At 46.9% G+C, this 21928-nt stretch overlaps 1 protein-coding gene across 1 annotated transcript in view; it reads right to left on the bottom strand.

The window, feature by feature from the left end:
• Positions 1-5007: 5007 nt before the first annotated feature.
• The window catches only part of ALAS1 (5'-aminolevulinate synthase 1), a 65053-nt gene continuing 48132 nt past the window's right edge, over positions 5008-21928 (bottom strand). Inside the window, exons 8-10 of the mRNA XM_030208152.1 lie at positions 20193-20461; positions 18847-19009; positions 5008-5314 (exon numbers count right to left, since the gene is read on the bottom strand). Coding sequence (XP_030064012.1) covers positions 5154-5314; positions 18847-19009; positions 20193-20461 — 593 coding nt within the window. The 3' untranslated portion in view covers positions 5008-5153. The remainder of the gene's footprint in view (positions 5315-18846; positions 19010-20192; positions 20462-21928) is intronic.

Here is a 21928-nt window from a genome sequence, read left to right as displayed (position 1 = left end):
AAAGATGGGGCTAGACATACAAGCTCGGGAAGTCTATTCCAGGCGTGAGGTGCAGCAAGATAAAAAAAACGGAGTCTGGAATTAGCAGTAGAGGAGAAGGGGACAGACAAGAGAGATTTATCCACAGAACAGAGTACCCAAGGGGGGAGGGGCGTAGGGAGAGACAAGAGTGGAGAGCTACTGGGGAGCGGTAGAGTGAATGCACTTATAGGTCAGTAAGAGAAGTTTGAATTGAATGCGGAAACGGATAGGGAGCCAGTGAAGTGACTTGAGGAGAAGGCTAATGTGAGCATAGTGACTCTGGCGAAAAATGAGTCGCGCAGCAGAGTTTTGGACTGATTGAAGAGGAGAGAGATGGCTAAGTGGAGGCCAGTGAGAAGCAGGTTGCACTAATCTAGGCGAGAGGTGACAAGTGTGGATAAGGGTTCTGATAGAGTGCTCAGAGAGGAAGGGATGGCTTTTGCTGATGTTATAGAGAAAGAAAGGTTTTGGCAAGCTGCTGAATGTGAGCAGAGAAGGAGAGAGAGGAGTCGAAGATGTTAATTAATGGGCAGATGATCAAAAGCCCCACGCTGTTCCAAACAGCACTCTAAAATTAGTGCTGGAAGAGCACAGGGCTTTACCGCCCCTATAATCAGAGATACTATAATGCAAATTTAAGCCCACTATTCACTCAGATCATAAGGTAAAAGTGCGGGAGGATTGTGTCTGAGCACGCACTCAGGACACAGTCCTCCCGCAATTGTTTGACAGGTCTAGGCTGTCAAAAGCCCAGACCTGTAAAAAACACTGGGGCTGGTCCTTGGGACTACCAGACCCCTCCCCCCAAAGTACCCCCACCCTGAGTCAAGCGACGTGGGGGGCTGGAGGTCTGGCATGTGGGAAAGAGGAACCCGAACTATAGCTACCTGATGCAAGGTTCCACATTAGGTGTCCTCATTGACAATATGTTGAAACCCTCTGCTCAGGAAGCTCTAGAAGGAGGGATCATGGGATAAAGGCGAAACTAACCTAAGGAAATCTTTCTTTACAGAGAGGGTGGTGGACAATGGACCAGGCTCCCAGGGAGGGTAGAGGAGAAAAGGATATCAGAATTTAAGAAAGCACACAGGGTCTCCGACAGCCCAATGCTTAGAACTACTGCAGTAAGCCAACAGCTCAGAAAATTAGTTTGCTAATGCTCAAAGGACATGGTATGCAAATGAAATGCACATTGTTAAAGTAAAAACAAGGAGGGGGGGGGGGGCGTATTTGGTCCACACACAGAAAGAGTTTTGCAGTACGCCTAGCTCCTGTGCACATACTCCAGGCAAAACACAAACATGAAGCACACATTTGTATCTGTATTCTACAACTTAAAAAAAAAAAAAATGAAAAGCTTATATTTAAATGCAGGAAACAGGCCTCAATGTTCGCTTTCACGTTTGCTCGGACTCGCGCACAGTTCTCACGATTGGTGCTTAGGGGCTTGCAAAGGCTTCCTTCTGCATCCAACTTATATAAAAACTGGCAGATTTTAAAGAAGGAATCACAAGAAATCGTCTCTTCAGACACCTTAACGCCTGCCACAAACTGGAATTATTTTATTACAGCAGTAAGGCAGCTTTATTTTGTGTGCTGTTCTCTGAGCATCAGGAGGGAATAGGAAATGACCTCATTAACATGCATTTGACTACATTAGAATGTTATTTGTGCTAATCTCTGGCATGCTTGTTTCCTGTGCCAGAGCATTTTGTGCTTACAAATGCAGGCGCTAACAGCCTCTAGCACCCGTATTTGCTTCCGAGCATTGCAGCACAAGAAAATGAGATTGTAGAACTGAGCAGGCAATATGGATGGGTAGACTGCATGGGTTGTATGTTCTTTAGCTGCCATCATGCTCTCTGATCTGATGGATTCGTTATCATTGAATATGCCTAGTGCCAGGGTTGGAGGGGTGTTGAAGCATTTAAAATTGAATTAAACTTGCTCTATAGCCAGAGAGTATGAGCACCTCCAGTTGTATGGTATGAATATTACCATCATGGAATAATTGGAGGGGGGGTGATAAAAAGCAGGTGCTTGGCATCTTTTGAGTAGAATCACATGAGAAGATGGGTTTGAACCAAGTCTATTTAATTTCTGTTTGTTTAACAGGCCTTAGAGTTTTTTCTGGGCTGTTTTTTTTTAGCAATGATATCACATACAAGTCTCGAGTGATTACTCCTTCCCAAAAACCCAACGCATAACTTCAGCATTCATTTTCATTACGATGAGTTTGTTTCTAAGGCTTGAGTAGTGGCACAAAGCGTAAGGGTGAGCGTGAACTTTGTTTGGAGTCACAACTCAAACCAGGCACCCTGGAGCCTGGTTCAAATTTCACAAAATTGGTGGTTTGTCAGAGTTCAATTCTAATGTCAGTAAAAATCTGTTGCAGATCTGATGAAAGCTGCATCAATCCTCAAGAAAGTCTGCTAGCAACCACCATCTTTCTTGAAAAACAAGGCACAAACAAATTCAATAAATCCATGAATTTTGCTTGGGGGGGGGGGGAGGGGGGCGCTTGTCTTTTTAAAAGTTCAAAGAGGATGTGCTGCAGAGGCCTCTCAGCTCAGGACAGATACAACTAAGGTAGCTTTGGGAGGATGTGTGGACTGGTACCTCAAACAGAGTGCCCTCAGCCCCTGGCTTCACTGAAGCAAGTTGGAAAAAAAAATGCACACAGTCTGAACACCTGGTTTATTTTTTAAGTCTAACATCTCAAGTGCACAGCTGTTTATTTATTTTTTGCTGCTACAAGTATATCAATATTTCACATGGGTAACATTGAATTATGTTTTCCTGAACTACATCTTGAGGACACCTATCTGTAAAATGTGTTGAGTGGTTGCAACATGGACCTGTGAGGTTTGGCACCATTGAATCTGGAGATTATTTTCATTTCAATCACCCCAGGGTCCAGGCTTGTACTGTATCGCATTGCAGCAACCAGAGCAGATGGAATACTGAAGCAGTTAACATTTTGTCTGTGCTTTGAATCATCTTGGAGAATTCAGGACTTTCTACATACAGGCCTTAAGGCACTTCAAAGGAGACTGGCTTTCAGGATGCTGACCATGATTAAAATCCAGGGCCTGGACCCAAGGACTGCTACATTAGAGCTAAACTCATGGTGGCCCTGTAACATACTCCACATACCTCCCCCCCTCCCCCCCCCAGGCCGCTGTATCTGCCTGATACAAGTAGTTTTATTCTCCATTGGGCCAATATTTAAACTACAACATTCATGATTTTTTAACAATATAAATCTGGATAGTGACACTAGCTCGTGAGCATTGCTGAATATCCTGATAGTAAGTACACTTAAACGATATAAAATGGCTCAAGTCATCCACTATCTTTTAAACAGTCACAAATCTAAAGTAGATTTAAACGTTCACTGGAATGTGTAATAACCGGGGGAAAAGATCTCATATTGGTCAGTGGGATCTGTTACTTAATGGTAATGCTGTAGCATATAAAATCCCATATTGTGACATGGTTCACCATTGACCAGAAAACCGTTCCACAATATGGGATTTTATATGCTACAGCATTACCACTAACAGATCCCAGTGACCAATACGAGACCTTTTCCCCCCGGTTATTACACATTCCAGTGAACATTAAGTCCACTTTAGGTTTGTGAATAGCCTTATAGAGCAGACAATTTAAATTTAAACCAAATCAGAGAAAATATTTCTTCACCCAACGCATAATTAAACTCTGGAATTCGTTGCCAGAGAACGTGGTGAAGGCGGTTAGCTTAGCAGAGTTTAAAAAGTGGTTAGACGGTTTCCTAAAGGACAAGTCCATAAACCACTACTAAATGGACTTGGGAAAAATCCACAATTCCAGGAATAACAAGTATAGAATGTTTGTACATTTGGGAAGCTTGCCAGGTGCCTTGGCCTGGATTGGCCGCTGTTGTGGACAGGATGCTCGGCTCGATGGACCCTTGATCTTTTCCCAGTGTGGAATTACTTATGTACTTATGACAATGTCACCATTCTCTAGGCAGCAGTACTATTCAGGCCCGTATCCAGATCAAGTAAGGTTAGACCTAAGCTATCCAGATAGTGAACTGAATATCCCTGCAATCCAGACTTGCCTCTGCCCTACCCTTATCCTGGTAGCAAAAGGGCAGTTTAATTATTTTCAGATAGTACAATTAAAAATCAAGAAACAGCACCAGTCAGTGCAATTTATGTGGAGAGCGGGTACTGCTATTTGGACAAATGGTTTTGAAAAGCTTGCCATGTGGCAACAAGCACAGGCCTTAGCTCCCCACTAAATCTGTGCTAATTATACATTTCTCTCTTCTCATTCACATTTTCAGTAGCTGTCGGGGAGGGCTAAAGTGATGGAAACAGAGGCAGGACCGGAGACCTGAGAAATCCTTCACATCATAGGCAGAACACTGCTGGACTGGTCTTCGGGTTTTATCTTCTGGCAGGGGATGGAAGGGGATTGAATTACACTGATGGCAAGTGATGTAAACGCCAAGAACCATTCTCCAGTGGCCTCTGAAAAGAGGCATTGTCTTGTTCTAAGAAACCACCTTGGTGTGTACATAGAGGACCCAAACACGAAGCCACAGCGCCCTCTGGCACCAGAAGGTTCTAAGGACTCACCAACATCATCATATAGCCAATGTGGCATAAACTCATCCAGAGAAGTGAATAAGTGTATCTAGATAAAATAAAATCATAACTGGGTGAGAAATTTCTAAAAAAAAAAACCCCAAAATGGAGCTCATGTAGACTTGCAAATTATTAAAAACAAAAGTTCTAGTTTAAGAATCCTTACAAAAGACAGGATAAAAGGAATTTAGCCTGTGACACATCCAAATATCAAAAATAAAAAACGGTGTTCCCTCTGCAGCTTGGTGTTACCGTGATGCTTAGGGCAAGTGTAGTGCGACTGCTTCAGTTTCCATTTCTCTAAAACCAGATGAGCTTTAAAGGCACAAAAACCACACTCAGAAGCGAAAGTGTTACTAGTTTACTCCCAGCTCAGTACATCAACTACTAATTAAACATTTTCCCTAATAAATAATCTTCTGTTTTAAAAGGCTACCACCAACATTTCAGCTCTAGAAAAGTCCATGCTAAAAACAGTGGCAGAGGTTGTTGTCAGGCACTGGCAGATACCAGCCTGCTTAGGCCTCGGAAGTAGGCCCTCTCTCTCTCGCTCATCACCTCGAAGTGTAGGGGCCTGCGACAGAAGTTGCATTCAGCAGATGAATGAGGCTTCAGCTCCAAGCCAACACTCTGCCAGGCGAGCAGCAGCTTTTCTGTTACAAAAGAGGAGCAAAGAAATGACATGTAACATTTATGGCTTTTGGAATCAGTGTTCCAATCTCTAAGACTTGAAATAATACACTGCCGTGTCAACAGGCCTTAAAAGCAATGCACGACTTAACAGCATTCCAGAAGTTACTGAAGACTAACCTATTCAAGAAGACATACCATAATGACCCATCATCATTGACCTAACATCTAAACTCTATCAGAACCAGATAAAAGTGAATGCTCTTCTTCTGATTGCTTCAATCAATTTGCCACCAGTGAACATTAACGATTTACCCCATTATCTCTTATACCGAAATGAAATGATTATCTAGCTTACTTTATATTGTACTTTAACATTTATGAACTTTAATGTAACACCACTCTGTATTTCTCATGCCGGAAATGGCGATCGCCACTACGGCATAATGTAAGCCACATTGAGCCTGCAAAGAGGTGGGAAAATGTGGGATACAAATGCAACAAATAAATAAAATATTCAAAAAGGCAGTTATACATTCAGCATGGTGCAAAACATTTTAACTGCTTTTCTGAAAAAAAAAAAATTCAGGGGCATTCTATGTATAATGTTATAGGTATTATTAGTTATATGTATAACACTGTACAGATAGTGAAGAGGACAGAGTGGGGGATATACTGGGGCAGGACTGCAGATCCATAAAACTTATAGATCCAGGCACCAAGATGTGGCTCCTATATGAATACTGTAGATTATGTGTTTGGCTCAAATATGGAAAAAAAATCAGGTAAACTTTGGGTGTCCAAATCAAACGTATAACCTGGAGGGTAGCTATTCAAATGGGATTAATGAGTAGGAAATCGAATACATACCTGTAGTAGGTGTTCTCCGAGGACAGCAGGCTGATTGTTCTCACGACTGGGTTGACGTCCACGGCAGCCCCCACCAACCGGAACAAAACTTTGCGCGGCCGTCTTCCCGCCCGTGCGCGACCGTTCCCGCTCAGTTGAATGACAAGCAAAAATGAGTAAAAACGCAACTCCAAAGGGGAGGAGGGAGGGTAGGTGAGAACAATCAGCCTGCTGTCCTCGGAGAACACCTGCTACAGGTATGTATCATTCGCTTTCTCCGAGGACAAGCAGGCTGCTTGTTCTCATGACTGGGGTATCCCTAGCTCTCAGGCTCACTCAAAACAAGAACCCAGGTCAATTGAACCTCGCAACGGCGAGGGTATAACAGAAATTGACCTACGAAGAACAACTAACTGAGAGTGCAGCCTGACCAGAATAAATTCGGGTCCTGGAGGGTGGAGTTGGATTTAAACCCCAAACAGATTCTGCAGCACCGACTGCCCGAACCGACTGTCGCGTCGGGTATCCTGCTGGAGGCAGTAATGCGATGTGAATGTGTGGACAGATGACCACGTCGCAGCCTTGCAGATCTCTTCAATAGTGGCTGACTTCAAGTGGGCCACCGACGCTGCCATGGCTCTGACACTATGAGCCGTGACATGACCCTCAAGAGTCAGCCCAGCCTGGGCGTAAGTGAAGGAAATGCAATCTGCTAGCCAATTGGAGATGGTGCGTTTCCCGACAGCGATCCCTTTCCTATTGGGTCGAAAGAAACAAACAATTGGGCGGACTGTCTGTGGGGCTGTGTCTGCTCCAAATAGATGGCCAACGCTCGCTTCAAGTCCAATGTGTGCAACTGACGTTCAGCAGGGCGGGTATGCGGTCTGGGAAAGAATGTTGGCAAGACAATTGACTGGTTAAGATGGAACTCCTATACCACCTTTGGCAGGAACTTAGGGTGAGTGCGGAGCACTACTCTGTTATGATGAAATTTAGTATACGGAGCATGAGCTACTAGGGCTTGAAGCTCACTGACCCTACGAGCTGAAGTAACTGCCACCAAGAAAATGACCTTCCAGGTCAAGTACTTCAGATGACATGAATTCAGTGGCTCAAAAGGAGGTTTCATCAGCTGGGTGAGGATGACGTTGAGATCCCATGACACTGCTGGAGGCTTGACAGGGGGCCTTGACAAAAGCAAGCCTCTCATGAATCGAACGACTAAAGTCTCTTCAGAGATGGATTTACCCTCTACACGATAATGGTAAGCACTAATCGCACTAAGGTGATTCCTTACTGAGTTGGTCTTGAGGCCAGACTCTGATAAGTGCAGAAGGTATTCAAGCAGGTTCTGTGCAGGACAAGAGCGGGGTTCTAGGGCCTTGCTCTCACACCAAACGACAAACCTCCTCCACTTGAAAAAGTAACTCTTTTTAGTGGAATCCTTTCTAGAGGCAAGCAAGACACGGGAGACACCCTCAGACAGACCCAACGAAGCGAAGTCTATGCCTTCAACATCCAGGCCGTGAGAGCCAGAGACTGAAGGTTGGGGTGCAGAAGCGCTCCGTCGTCCTGCGAAATGAGAGTCGGAAAACACTCCAATCTCCACGGTTCTTCGGAGGACAACTCCAGAAGAAGAGGGAACCAGATCTGGCGGGGCCAAAAAGGCGCTATCAGAATCATGGAGCCGTGGTCTTGCTTGAGCTTCAGTAAGGTCTTCCCCACCAAAGGTATGGGAGGATAAGCATACAGGAGGCCGGTCCCCCAATGGAGGAGAAAGGCATCCAACGCTAGTCTGCCGAGTGCCTGTAGTCTGGAACAGAACAGAGGCAGCTTGCGGTTGGTCTGAGAGGCAAAAAGGTCCACCGAGGGGGTGCCCCACTCTCGGAAGATCTTGCGTACCACTCTGGAATGGAGCGACCACTCGTGCGGTTGCATGACTCTGCTCAGTCTGTCGGCCAGACTGTTGTTTACACCTGCCAGGTATGTGGCTTGGAGAAGCATGCCGAACTGGCAAGCCCAACGCCACATCCCGACGGCTTCCTGACACAGGGGGCGAGATCCGGTGCCCCCCTGCTTGTTGATGTAATACATTGCAACCTGATTGTCTGTCCGAATTTGGATAATTTGACAGGATAGCCGATCTCTGAAGGCCTTCAGTGCATTCCAGACTGCTCGGAGCTCCAGGAGGTTGATCTGAAGATCTTGTTCCTGGAGAGACCACAGTCCCTGGGTGTGAAGCCCATCGACATGAGCTCCCCACCCCAGGCGAGATGCATCCGTCGTTAGCACTTTCGTGGGCTGTGGAATTTGGAATGGGCGTCCCAGGGTCAAATTGGTCCGAATGGTCCACCAGTGCAGTGAAGTGCGGCAACTGGTGGAGAGGCGGATGACATCTTCTAGATTCCCGGTGGCTTGGTACCACTGGGAAGCTAGGGTCCATTGAGCAGATCTCATGTGAAGACGAGCCATGGGAGTCACATGAACTGTAGAGGCCATATGACCTAGGAGTCTCAACATCTGCCGAGATGTGACCTGCTGAGACGCTCTGGTCTGGGAAGCGAGGGACAGGAGGTTGTTGGCCCTCGCTTCGGGAAGGAAGGCCTGAGCCGTCTGAGTATTCAGCAGAGCTCCTATGAATTCCAGAGATTGGACTGGCTGGAGCTGGGACTTTGGGTAATTTATCACAAAACCCAGCAGCTCCAGGAGGTGAATAGTGCACTGCATGGACCAGAGAGCTCCTGCCTCCGAGGTGTTCTTGACCAGCCAATCGTCGAGATATGGGAACACGTGCACTCCCAGCTTGCGTAGATACGCCACACCACGAGGCACTTCGTGAACACCCGTGGGGCAGAGGCGAGCCCAAAGGGCAGCACACAATACTGAAAGTGCCTTGTGCCCAGGCGGAATCTGAGATACAGTCTGTGAGCTGGCAGTATCGGGATGTGAGTGTATGCGTCCTTTAAATCCAGGGAACATAGCCAATCGTTTTTCTGAATCATTGGCAGAAGGGTGCCCAAGGAAAGCATCCTGAAATTCTCTTTGATCAGGTATTTGTTCAGGCCTCTCAGGTCTAGGATGGGGCGCATCCCCCCTGTTTTCTTTTCCACAAGGAAGTACCTGGAATAGAATCCCTGCCCTTCCTGCCCGGGTGGCACGAGCTCGACCGCATTGGCGCTGAGAAGGGCGGAGAGTTCCTCTGCAAGTACCTGCCTGTGGTGGGAGCTGAAGGATTGGGCTCCCGGAGGACAATTTGGTGGAGGGGAGGCCAAATTTAGGGCGTATCCGCACCGCACTATTTGGAGAACCCACTGGTCGGAGGTTATAAGAGGCCACCTTTGGTGAAAAAATTTTAACCTCCCCCCGACTGGCAGATCGTCCGGTACAGACACTTTGATGGCGGCTATGTTCCCATGGATCCAGTCAAAAGCCTGTCCCCGGCTTTTGCTGTGGAGGCGCAGGGGGCTGCTTAGGCGCACGCTGTTGACGGGAACGAGCACGCTGGGGCTGTCCCTGTGCCTGGTGAGGCCTTCGGGCCGGCTGGGTGTACCTACGCTTGTTGTAGGCGTAGGGCGCAGCCTGCCTGGCCCGGGAAAAACGTCCACCTGCTGAGGTGGATGCTGAAGGCGCCCGGTGGGAGAGTTTGTCGAGGGCGGTTTCCCGCTGATGTAGTTGGTCCACCAACTGCTCGACCTTCTCACCAAAAATATTATCCCCCCGGCAAGGGACATCAGCCAGCCTCTGCTGGGTGCGGTTGTCCAGGTCAGAGGCACGCAGCCATGAGAGCCTGCGCATCACTATACCTTGGGCCGCAGCACGAGATGCCACATCACAGGTGTCATATATACCCCTGGACAGGAACTTTCTGCACGACTTCAGCTGCCTGACCACCTCCTGAAACGGCCTGGACTGCTCTGGGGGGAGCTTGTCAACCAGGTCCACCAGTTGCTTCACATTATTCCGCATGTGTATGCTCGTGTAGAGCTGGTAGGACTGGATGCGGGTCACGAGCATTGAAGATTGGTAGGCCTTCCTCCCAAACGAGTCCAGAGTGCGAGACTCCCGCCCCGGGGGCGCCGAGGCGGTATCCCTCGAACTCCGTGCCCTCTTGAGAGCAGAGTCCACGACCGCCGAGTCATGAGGCAATTGAGGCCGCATTAACTCTGGGTCCGAGTGGATCCTGTATTGGGACTCCGCTTTCTTGGGGATGGTGGGATTAGATAATGGTCTCAACCAGTTCCGAAGCAGTGTCTCTTTGAGGACATTGTGCAACGGCACTGTGGAGGACTCTCTAGGTGGTGATGGATAGTCGAGGACCTCGAGCATCTCAGCCCTCGGCTCATCCACAGAGACCACGGGGAAGGGAATGCAAATCGACATATCCCTGACGGAGGCAAAGGAGAGGCTCTCAGGTGGCGAGAGCTTTCTCTCTGGTGAAGGAGTGGGGTCGGAGGGAAGGCCCACAGACTCCTCTGAGGAGAAATATCTGGGGTCCTCCTCCTCCCCCCACGAGGCCTCTTCCTCGGTGTCGGACATGAGCTTCTGTAGCTCAGTCCTCAACCGGGCCCGGCTCGACTTCGAGGCACCGAGGCCTCGGTGGCGTCGTCGAGCGGTGGACTCCCGCGCCGGCGGGCATGAAGCTCCCTCCATCGACGGGGACTCCACCTGCGTGGGGGTTGAGACCGGCGCCGCAAGCGGCGTTGGCGTCGAAGGCCTCGGCACCGGGCTACAGCATGGAGGTGGCACAGTCTGGCGCATCAGCCCTTCCAGGATCCCCGGAAGGATGGCTCGGAGGCACTCGTCCAGGCCCGCTGTCGGGAAAGGCGAAGGGGCCGGTAGAGGTGTCGGTGCCGGAAGCTGTTCGGGTCCAGGAGACGGCACCGAAGTGCTGGCACCCTGGCGTGACGATACCTACATAAGTACATAAGTACATAAGTAGTGCCATACTGGGAAAGACCAAAGGTCCATCTAGCCCAGCATCCTGTCACCGACAGTGGCCAATCCAGGTCAAGGGCACCTGGCACGCTCCCCAAACGTAAAAACATTCCAGACAAGTTATACCTAAAAATGAGGAATTTTTCCAGTCCATTTAATAGCGGTCTATGGACTTGTCCTTTAGGAATCTATCTAACCCCTTTTTAAACTCCGTCAAGCTAACCGCCCGTACCACGTTCTCCGGCAATGAATTCCAGAGTCTAATTACACGTTGGGTGAAGAAAAATTTTCTCCGATTCGTTTTAAATTTACCACACTGTAGCTTCAACTCATGCCCTCTAGTCCTAGTATTTTTGGATAGCGTGAACAGTCGCTTCACATCCACCCGATCCATTCCACTCATTACTACAGAGGGGGACCGCTCCTCTCGGCGCTGCCGCTTCCTCGGCGTCGAATCATCTCTGGCGCCGGGAACCATATGCGCCATGGGCGACCAATGACGGTGCTTTTTTGTCTTTTTCCGGTGCCCGTCATCGGCGCTCGGTGGTATTGAAGAGGAGGAAGTAGATCCCCCTCGGCCTCGAGGGATTGGGTCAGACAGGGTTCGGTCCCGAGGGCCCTGGGTAGAGGGAGTGACCGGGGCCGATTGCCCACGCGGCCGCTCACCCCTGCCGTCTCCGGAAGACTGGCGGGCCGATGGGACCTGTGCTCCTGGGGTCGGTGCCGATTTCGTGGACATCGGTACCGGTACCGAAGATCCGGCAGTCGACGTCGAGGGGCCGGCGCAAGTTCCAAAAAGATGGTCCCGTAGAACTTGCCTCGCCATCTGTGTCCGTTTCCGTAAACCGAGACACAAGGTGCACGTCTTGGTATCGTGCTCCGGCCCGAGGCACTGGAGGCACCAAGCGTGAGTGTCGGTCTGCGAGATATGCCGGCCGCACCGACCACACTTCTTAAATCCAGTCGGGACCTTCGAGGACATCGACGGAAAAATCGCGTTGGCGAAGTCAAAGTCGTCGATGGTGGCGGTAAAATTCACACCTCGAAAAATAACTCGACCGTGCGGCCACAAGGCCGCAACGAGACGCCTCCTCTAAAAAGACGAGGGAAAACAAAGTTCTTTTTTTTTTACGAAAGTAAAACAGAGAATAAAACAGAACGAAGAAAAATCTCGCGGCGAACGCGCGATCCGGTTTCCGGGGCTGACAGAGCGAGAGACGAACGCGGCTCTCTCCAGCACGGAAAAGAAAAGACTGAGCGGGAACGGTCGCGCACGGGCGGGAAGACGGCCGCGCATGCGCGGTGGGCGTGCCCTGCGTGCGGGACCGCCCGCAAAGTTTTGTTCCAGTTGGTGGGGGCTGCCGTGGACGTCAACCCAGTCGTGAGAACAAGCAGCCTGCTTGTCCTCGGAGAAGGCCAAATATCATCACAGACCACCATGGCACTATATTGTTAAAGCTAGACTCAATAAATGGTACCCAAAATTAGACACAGAAATAATCTGCCTTAAGCCAGTATTCTGTAAAGGGCGCTTTGAACAGACTGCAGTGGAACCATGCCCGTTTCCTCAACTATGAAACGGGCCCTAGGAAGGCTGTCATGTAAGCTTTTTCTCTCTTCCCTGCCCTCCCCTCCATGTCCATCAATTTTCCTCTGCCCTGCCCTCCCTTTCCTCTCCCCTCGATGTCCCGCGATTCTCTCCTCGATTTGTACCTGAACGTTCTCTGTCTGGCTGATGCTGGTTTCCGTTCTGTAACATCCCTCCGGACATCAGCTCGCCTCCAGCGTTCCCTTCCCTCTGTTCCGCCCTCTGACGTCATTGCGTCTTGACGCGAGGGCGGGACAGTGAGGGGGAATGGAACGCTGGAGACTGGCTGACGTCAGGAGATGTTACGAACCCAAGCAGCCAGACATGGAACGTTGGAGGTGCAAATTATTATATTGGACTAGTTTAACATGCATTTTGCACCCAACTGTGGGCATGAGCATTTATGCCTGCCAAAGGCTGGTGTAAATGCTGGAACCCAGCTGATGTATTTGCGCACCTAACATCACACCTCACCCGACCATGCCCCTCCCATGGCCATGAACCCTCTGGAGATGCACTCTGAAATTTAGGCACACATGTTATAGAATAGGGCATAGGGCAGATAAGCACATCATCCAATTACCACTTGTTAGCGCATAATTGACTAATTTATGCACGGATCTGAGATCCATGTCCAAATTTGGGCAACCTATACAGAATGCAAGGGTGGTCTGTCGCAAAGTCACAAAGGTGCCGGGTTTTACTCAGTTAACGATGATCTTCAGTCTGCTGACCAGATCAAGTGTCTGGATAAAGTTAGGACAGGAAAAAGGCTGAATATCAGCCAGTAACAGGACAGCTACCAGGGGTTGGACATACCCAGATATTCAATGCCAGAGTAATATATTACACTGAACATTACTTTTATTAAAAAGAGTAAATAGTAAGTTACTGTGACAATATCAAATAATGCAACATTGAGTGCTTTGAAAATGAGCCCCAGACTTACAAAGTTCCATAGGTTACTATGAGGTGTATTTTCAAAACAATTAGGGGCCCTTTTACTAAGGTGCGTCGGCACCTACGTGTGCCAAGTTGGAACTACCGTCAGCCCCAGGTGGTAATTCCATTTTTTTTTTTTTTACACGCATCCAATACGCGTGGCAGAAAAAAAATATATATATTTTTTTTCTACCGTGTGGTGCTAACTGGGCAGTAATTGGCAATATACAGTGGTGGAAATAAGTATTTGATCCCTTGCTGATTTTGTAAGTTTGCCCACTGACAAAGACATGAGCAGCCCATAATTGAAGGGTAGGTTATTGGTAACAGTGAGAGATAGCACATCACAAATTAAATCCGGAAAATCACATTGTGGAAAGTATATGAATTTATTTGCATTCTGCAGAGGGAAATAAGTATTTGATCCCCCACCAACCAGTAAGAGATCTGGCCCCTACAGACCAGGTAGATGCTCCAAATCAACTCGTTACCTGCATGACAGACAGCTGTCGGCAATGGTCACCTGTATGAAAGACACCTGTCCACAGACTCAGTGAATCAGTCAGACTCTAACCTCTACAAAATGGCCAAGAGCAAGGAGCTGTCTAAGGATGTCATGGACAAGATCATACACCTGCACAAGGCTGGAATGGGCTACAAAACCATCAGTAAGACGCTGGGCGAGAAGGAGACAACTGTTGGTGCCATAGTAAGAAAATGGAAGAAGTACAAAATGACTGTCAATCGACAAAGATCTGGGGCTCCACGCAAAATCTCACCTCGTGGGGTATCCTTGATCATGAGGAAGGTTAGAAATCAGCCTACAACTACAAGGGGGGAACTTGTCAATGATCTCAAGGCAGCTGGGACCACTGTCACCACGAAAACCATTGGTAACACATTACGACATAACGGATTGCAATCCTGCAGTGCCCGCAAGGTCCCCCTGCTCCGGAAGGCACATGTGACGGCCCGTCTGAAGTTTGCCAGTGAACACCTGGATGATGCCGAGAGTGATTGGGAGAAGGTGCTGTGGTCAGATGAGACAAAAATTGAGCTCTTTGGCATGAACTCAACTCGCCGTGTTTGGAGGAAGAGAAATGCTGCCTATGACCCAAAGAACACCGTCCCCACTGTCAAGCATGGAGGTGGAAATGTTATGTTTTGGGGGTGTTTCTCTGCTAAGGGCACAGGACTACTTCACCGCATCAATGGGAGAATGGATGGGGCCATGTACCGTACAATTCTGAGTGACAACCTCCTTCCCTCCGCCAGGGACTTAAAAATGGGTCGTGGCTGGGTCTTCCAGCACGACAATGACCCAAAACATACAGCCAAGGCAACAAAGGAGTGGCTCAGGAAGAAGCACATTAGGGTCATGGAGTGGCCTAGCCAGTCACCAGACCTTAATCCCATTGAAAACTTATGGAGGGAGCTGAAGCTGCGAGTTGCCAAGCGACAGCCCAGAACTCTTAATGATTTAGAGATGATCTGCAAAGAGGAGTGGACCAAAATTTCTCCTGACATGTGTGCAAACCTCATCATCAACTACAGAAGACGTCTGACCGCTGTGCTTGCCAACAAGGGTTTTGCCACCAAGTATTAGGTCTTGTTTGCCAGAGGGATTAAATACTTATTTCCCTCTGCAGAATGCAAATAAATTCATATACTTTCCACAATGTGATTTTCCGGATTTAATTTGTGATGTGCTATCTCTCACTGTTACCAATAACCTACCCTTCAATTATGGGCTGCTCATGTCTTTGTCAGTGGGCAAACTTACAAAATCAGCAAGGGATCAAATACTTATTTCCACCACTGTATGTACGCTGACGATCACTGCCCAATTAACACGTGAGACCTTACTGCTAAGTCAATGCCCAAAATGAACATGCACCAATTTTTATTTTGACGCATGTCCATTTTCGGCAAAAAAAAAAAAAAAAAAAAAGGCCTTTATTGCAGGTGCGCTACAAAATGGACTTCCGTGTGTCCAACACATGCATCTACACCAGTGCAGGCCACCTTTCAGTGCCTTAGGACTCCTTAGAATTAAAGAGACGCGTATTTTCATAGCACTTAGACTTATAAAGTTCCATAGGTTACAATCAGGCTCATTTTCGAAAGAGAAGGATGCCCATCTTTCGACACAAATCGGAAGCTGGGCATCCTTCTCCCAGGGTCGTCCAAATCGGTATAATCGAAAGCCGATTTTGGAATTCCCCAACTGCTTTCCGTCGCAGGGATGACCAAAGTTTAAGGGGGCGTATCGGAGGTGTAGCGAAGGAGGGACTTGGGAGTGCCTAACACATGTACGTCCTTGACCCCTAATCGAAAAAAAAAAGGGCGTCCCTGACGAGAACTTGGATGACTTTACCTGGTTGTGTTTTTCTTACGACCAAGGCACAAAAAGGTGGCCGAAATGACCAGCTGACCACCGGAGAGAATCAGGGATGACCTCCCCTTACTCCCCCAGTGGTCACTGACCTCCTCCCACCCTCAAAAAACATCTGCCAGCCTCAGATGTCATACTCAGCTCCATCACAGCAGTATGCAGGTACCTGGAGCAGTTTTAGTGGGTGCAGCGCACTTCAGACAGGCGGACCCAGGCCCATCCCCCCCCCCCCCCCCCCCGTTATGTTTGTAGAGGAAACAGCGAGCGAGACTTTACAAAGCCAAAAGTCTCTCACGTATTCATAAATCCTTCTTACTGTATTTATTGCACTAGATGTTAGGGAGTATGTCCAGTGCCAGGCAGACTTCTACAGTTTGTGCCTTGAAACTAGCAGGGACAGATCAAGAATATATATATGTTACATTGCATTGTATGCTAGGATTATCTTATTGGGCAGACTGGATAGATACCTGCCATTATTTGCTGTGTTACTATCGTACAAGATGCAATACCAGCTTTTAAAGCCTTATAAAGGAAGCTCTTTCAGCTTATAAATCTTCCTGAAGTGCTTCGAAAAGGTAAATGCAACAAGAATTTATTCATATATATCTTGCCCACTCAATTGAAATCTTTCCCAAAACCACTCATCTTAGCTCACAAAAACCCATTTAACTGAGTTTCAGCAAACGCTGTCCGTTCATTAGAGCTGTCCTAAGTATACAATATTATCCACCAGTTAAACAAGCAGAGGTCAGATCACCAATGTGATCGTGTTTCCAGCAAATCCACAGCTCTGCTTCAGGGTGAATGACGCATTAATCATACGTCCAGTTCAAAATTTTTTTTTACTCAATAACTGCTACATTTCAAAATGGCTTTGAAGGCTGATATTGCTTCTTATATCATGGTCCAATATTTAAGAAGTACCAGGGACTTTCGATTTTTGCATAATAGCTGTATGTTCTGAGATCTTTTCTGATTACTATTAGTCTTTATAAAATAAGTTGTTTTTTTTTTTAGTCTTTTTAATAATTGACCTGTCATAAAATTACCCCTTAGGATAAGTCCTGTAGGGACAAGGAAATACCTACTGAACCTGAATGTAACACCCCTTGAGTTACTGATGAAAAGGTGTGAACTTAACCCAAATACTTACAATTCAAACAGCCAATATTTACTCATTCCACTCAGCCCAGCTGAACTGCTACTCAGAAGAGTTGTGTCAACTTTTTCTACTTTTAGCAAATATCATGGGCCCTGTGAGGCTCTCACTCAGGTGATAGGTTTCACAATGAAAGTAAATATCATGGCATAATCGATTCCACCCTTTTTATCTAGTACTATTAAAGATCTGTACGGTATAAATTATCAACATTTGTTAAGGGATAGTCTTCTGGTCTGTCTTGGAAGCTAACTCATTTTAGTGCCAGAAATACTCTGAAGTACAAAGTTCATCCAAAGGGTAACCCAAAATAGGTTTAAAATTGTCTTGAACTATACCAGGTGATCGAAAAAAGGTCCCTGTGCACTTGTGCAAATCAAATATACCATAAAAAACAACCCCATTCTTGGAAAAAAAACAGCTTATGTCGCTTTCAACATGTGGTAACGACTTTCAGTAACCTTCTCACCTTACTCCCCTCTGCTTTTAAAACTGAAATACATTACCACAATAATGGGTCTTACTGTTTCAGGGTTTTTCAGTCCAGTCCTCAGGGAACCCAAGCCAGTCTGTTTTTATTTCAAGATATCCGCAATGAACATGCTTGAGATACATCTGCATACAATGGAGGCAAGTACATGAAAACATCTCATACATAGCCTGGTTTTCAAGATCTCATGCATCATGGATATCTGGAAAGCCAGACTACCTTGGGGTTCCCCGAAGAGACTGGGTTCAGAGACCCTGCTAGAAACTCATTTCTTCAGTGTATTCTAGGTCAGTGCTCAGAGCACTCCTATCCAGTCAGGTTTCCAAGATATCCACAATGAATATGAACAAGATAGAGTTGCTTACTTGGTATGCAAATTTCTTCCGTATTCATTGAGGATATCCTGGAAACAGACTAATATTCAAATAGACAGTATGGGCTGTTAATCCTACTTCCGTAATCTAATACAGCAAAAACTGACAAACAGCCAATCACAATCCCAAAGGGTTGTATAGAGTGAACATTCAACAATAATGAAAAAATGGGAATTACCCTCAGAAACTAAGGCTTCCACCAAGGTCTGACCAACAAGACACTGATATAAGATTTTTGTGTGGTCTAGTGGTCTAGTCTACTACTATTTAGCATTTCTATAGCGCTACAAAGCGTACGCAGCGCTGCATAAACATAGAAGAAAGACAGTCCCTGCTCAAAGAGCTTACAATCTACTCTTTCATAGGGTAAAACTTTCCCACTTACTTTCAATCGAAACTGCTCTTATTTGAACATAAATTTCAAAACATTACTGAGTATACAAATATTCCCAAGCTACAGCATAGCATGAATAAACTTAGCTTTCTCTTAGCTGGCTTGGTAACCCCATATTCCTTGGTTTCTGAGGGTAATTCCCATTTTTTCGTTATTGTTGTATGTTCACTCTATACAACCCTTTGGGATTGTGATTGGCTGTTTGTCAGTTTTTGCGATATCCTGGAAACCTAACTGGATGGGTATGCCCCAAGGACTGTTTTAGGTGTAGAAGAACTTCAATCAACCTGGTCAACATTAGTCAAACATAGAACCCAAAATGTTACTAGTGGAAAAACTCAGCAACCACCAGGGTGTTTTTCAGTCTTGAAAACTGAGCACACGCAGAATGCCGTAATCTGTTTAAGAATTCTCAGGTAGTCCTACCGAGGAAATAACTCATCATCTGTGGCGTATGGTGTGGCGTGGGGGCAATGCGCAGGAGCTCTTCTCCCCGGGGCACTGTGGGGTAGTTGATGGCTTGCACGTAAATACTGTGTTTACTCATTAACTCGTCACACACTTTTGTGTTCTTTTCAGCATCCGCCACCTGCACAAAGGGAAATATAGAACAGATGAACAGCTTATCGGACCTTAGCACACCTGCGGGTTGCGGCGAACAAAGTCCAGCTGCACAGGGAGTTCACTGCTTTCACGTCTTACAGAAAACCAGCGAGATACGATTCTCTTCCTCTCTACAATTCCCTAATGTGTCTGTACATACGAACCTTATTCTACCACAACATTACTGTATTTGTTCATACTGGAATTGGCAAACGCCTTTATGGTACTATGTAAGCCACATTGAGCCTGCAAATAGGTGGGAAAATGTGGGATAGAAATGTAAGAAATAAATAAATAAAATAGGGGGAAGAACTCCAGCTGTTGAATACTGGAAGCTGGTTAGATTTTCAAGATAACCACCTTTAATATGCATGAATTGCCTTTATATGTGCTGCCTCTATTACAGGCAAATGCACTTCATACATACTCAGTGTGGAGATGCTGAAAACCCAGCTGGGTTGTGGCACTTGAGGGCTGCAGTTTCCTAAGGCCTGAATTGTATTCCTTTGGTCATTTTGCCACTTTACAAACAAACAAAAAGGTTTAACTGAACACATTGGCATACCCAGCACTGTTACCTTTAAGCTGAGCAGGACTCCTCCACCTGCACTGCTGCCAGTGGGAGGTGCTGCTTCAATATTGTGTTTCCAATCATTAGAAACTGGCAGATCTCCTAGGGGCCCTTTTACTAAGCTGTGTAGACACCTACGTGCGTCCAACGCGCGTCAATTTTGAGTTACTGCCCGGCTACCGTGTGGCCCTCGCGGTAATTTCATTTTTGACGCGCGTCTGCTAGGCGCGATGGAAATTATTTTTATTATCTGGCGCACAGGTGGTAATAGTCATTCTATGTACGTAGACCATTACTGCCCGGTTACCGCGAAAGAGACCTTACTGCTAGGTCAATGGCTAGCAGAACGGTCTCAGACCCAAAATGGATGTGCAGCAATTTTCATTTTGCCACACCCCACTGCCCCCGTCTCTGATTAACAGTCCTTATCTGGAACAAAAATTGAAACGTCATGTTTCCCAGACCCAACCAATTCAAGTTTCCATCTGGACCAGGCTTCCCATCCAACAGAACATCAAATTTGTGCCTGTTCAGCCGTTAATGTGCATTTACAAACTGACTGATAAAACTCTAGTTAAAGCGTGTGTGTGTGTCTTACCCTGATTGGGATGATATGGCTGGGGCAGTGCACTACAGGAAGCCCGGCATCCATCAGCATCTGTCTGAGAAGTTTGACGTTGCGCTGGTGCCGACGTCGCAGAGTCTGCCCTTCCCCGCTCTTCAGGATCCGGACAGATTCCAGTGCGCCATTTAAAAGCATAGGGGGTAGGGAAGTGGTGAAAATAAAGCCGGCAGCATAGGAACGAACGGTGTCGATCAAAGAGCTGGTGCTGGCGATGTAGCCCCCAACACAACCAAACGCTTTGCCTGGGGACAGAGAAACACAATGTGGTTTTTCAGATAAAGAATTTCACAGAGATACCTTCAAATTTCTTGGGTCAAGCTGTGGCATTTTTTTTTTGTTGTTTTTAAATATGCATATTCAGTGCCACTATCTGAAGAGAAAGCTCTGCTGAATAGAGGTGTGAAGAACAATTCTATAACTAGGTGTGTCTTGTGCATGCAAGTGCTAGAAAAGTGAGCCTTCACCCCAAGCTAAGCTTCACGACTATCATAACCCTCTTGCTTATTTTCTGTTCTCTGTTCTTGCTGCTTGCACTGTGATTTGTACAGCTGCTACAGCTCATGGCTCCATGTAGCTCAAAATTAAAGAAAGCCACTTGGAGCAAGCCATTACAGTAGCTGTACCTGGAATGGGAAAGCAAACATCTGTGCGGGGTCATAAGGAGAGAGGAAGGATTTTTTTTTTTTTTTTTTTTTTTGGGGGGGGGGGGGGGGGAGGGGGGGTGTTGTGAAAGAACTGATGATGGCAGTGTTCCTCCAGTGTTTGAATCACATACACCCACAGGGTGTTAATCCGCATTTTTCAGATGCAAGACAAACACTGAATGCTAGAAACAGAGCTGTAAAATAAATTTCCTCTTTCCTAAAGATATAAGAGGGGAAATCACATTTTTAATAAAATCGAGCAAAAAAAAACAAAAACCCCTGCTGATTTATGACTAGACAAAGCAAAACCTACTTGCAGCCACCCACTTGCTTCACTTCTGCATTGTCACACCACCCTCCCCACCACCTCCCACCCAGCCCAATTCAGAGCATCTTCCAAGCACTTGGCTCCAGATGTTTGAGGCTGTCCTGAAAGGGCACCGAACAGCTGCTATGGTCTTAAAGCAGCATCTCGACACATTCAAAAATTAGCTTGGATGAAATGCCTAACTGCTGCTGTAGCACTACCAGCCACCCTACAAGGGAACTGTGCCTTTATTTATAGGCTGGAACTTCCTCTGTGTTGCTGTGCTCAGTTTCAGGTTTGCTCCGAAAACAAAGCATCCTGCCAGGAACCAGGAGGTGGAAAATCTAACAGAGAAGGGTAGTGGTAATCCTAATGTGCAGACCAATAGGGGTTAAGAGAAATGTTAGACTCTGATATAATCATAAGGGAGCACTTTTAACTCATATGACCTTTTTGATCAGCTGTAAACGAAGGTTTTAGAATATCTCTCTACAGTACATGGCCATCTTTCCCTGCTTCTCTTAACTCCCCCGACATGAGATATGAGAAGGACAAGTTGGAAGATAATGCAAGCATTCTCGTCAGCCCTTGCTCTTTGCCAAGCTGCCTGCCTGACTCTTGGCTAGGCTCAAAGGACAAGCTGAGAGCTCAAGGCCAGAAAGTTACAAGCTCTCAGTCGTCAGAGCTGCAGCAAACTGGTCTGTGGTCCCTACACTCTACTCAGGAGCAGGTCATGCCACATCTCCGTCCACTTTCTC

This window comes from Microcaecilia unicolor, chromosome 6 (genome assembly GCF_901765095.1).
Source record: "Microcaecilia unicolor chromosome 6, aMicUni1.1, whole genome shotgun sequence".
In the NCBI taxonomy this organism is placed as follows: Eukaryota; Metazoa; Chordata; class Amphibia; order Gymnophiona; family Siphonopidae; genus Microcaecilia; species Microcaecilia unicolor.
The sequence above is the reverse complement of the archived record's forward strand: the minus strand, read 5'-3'. Positions and strand labels throughout refer to the sequence as shown.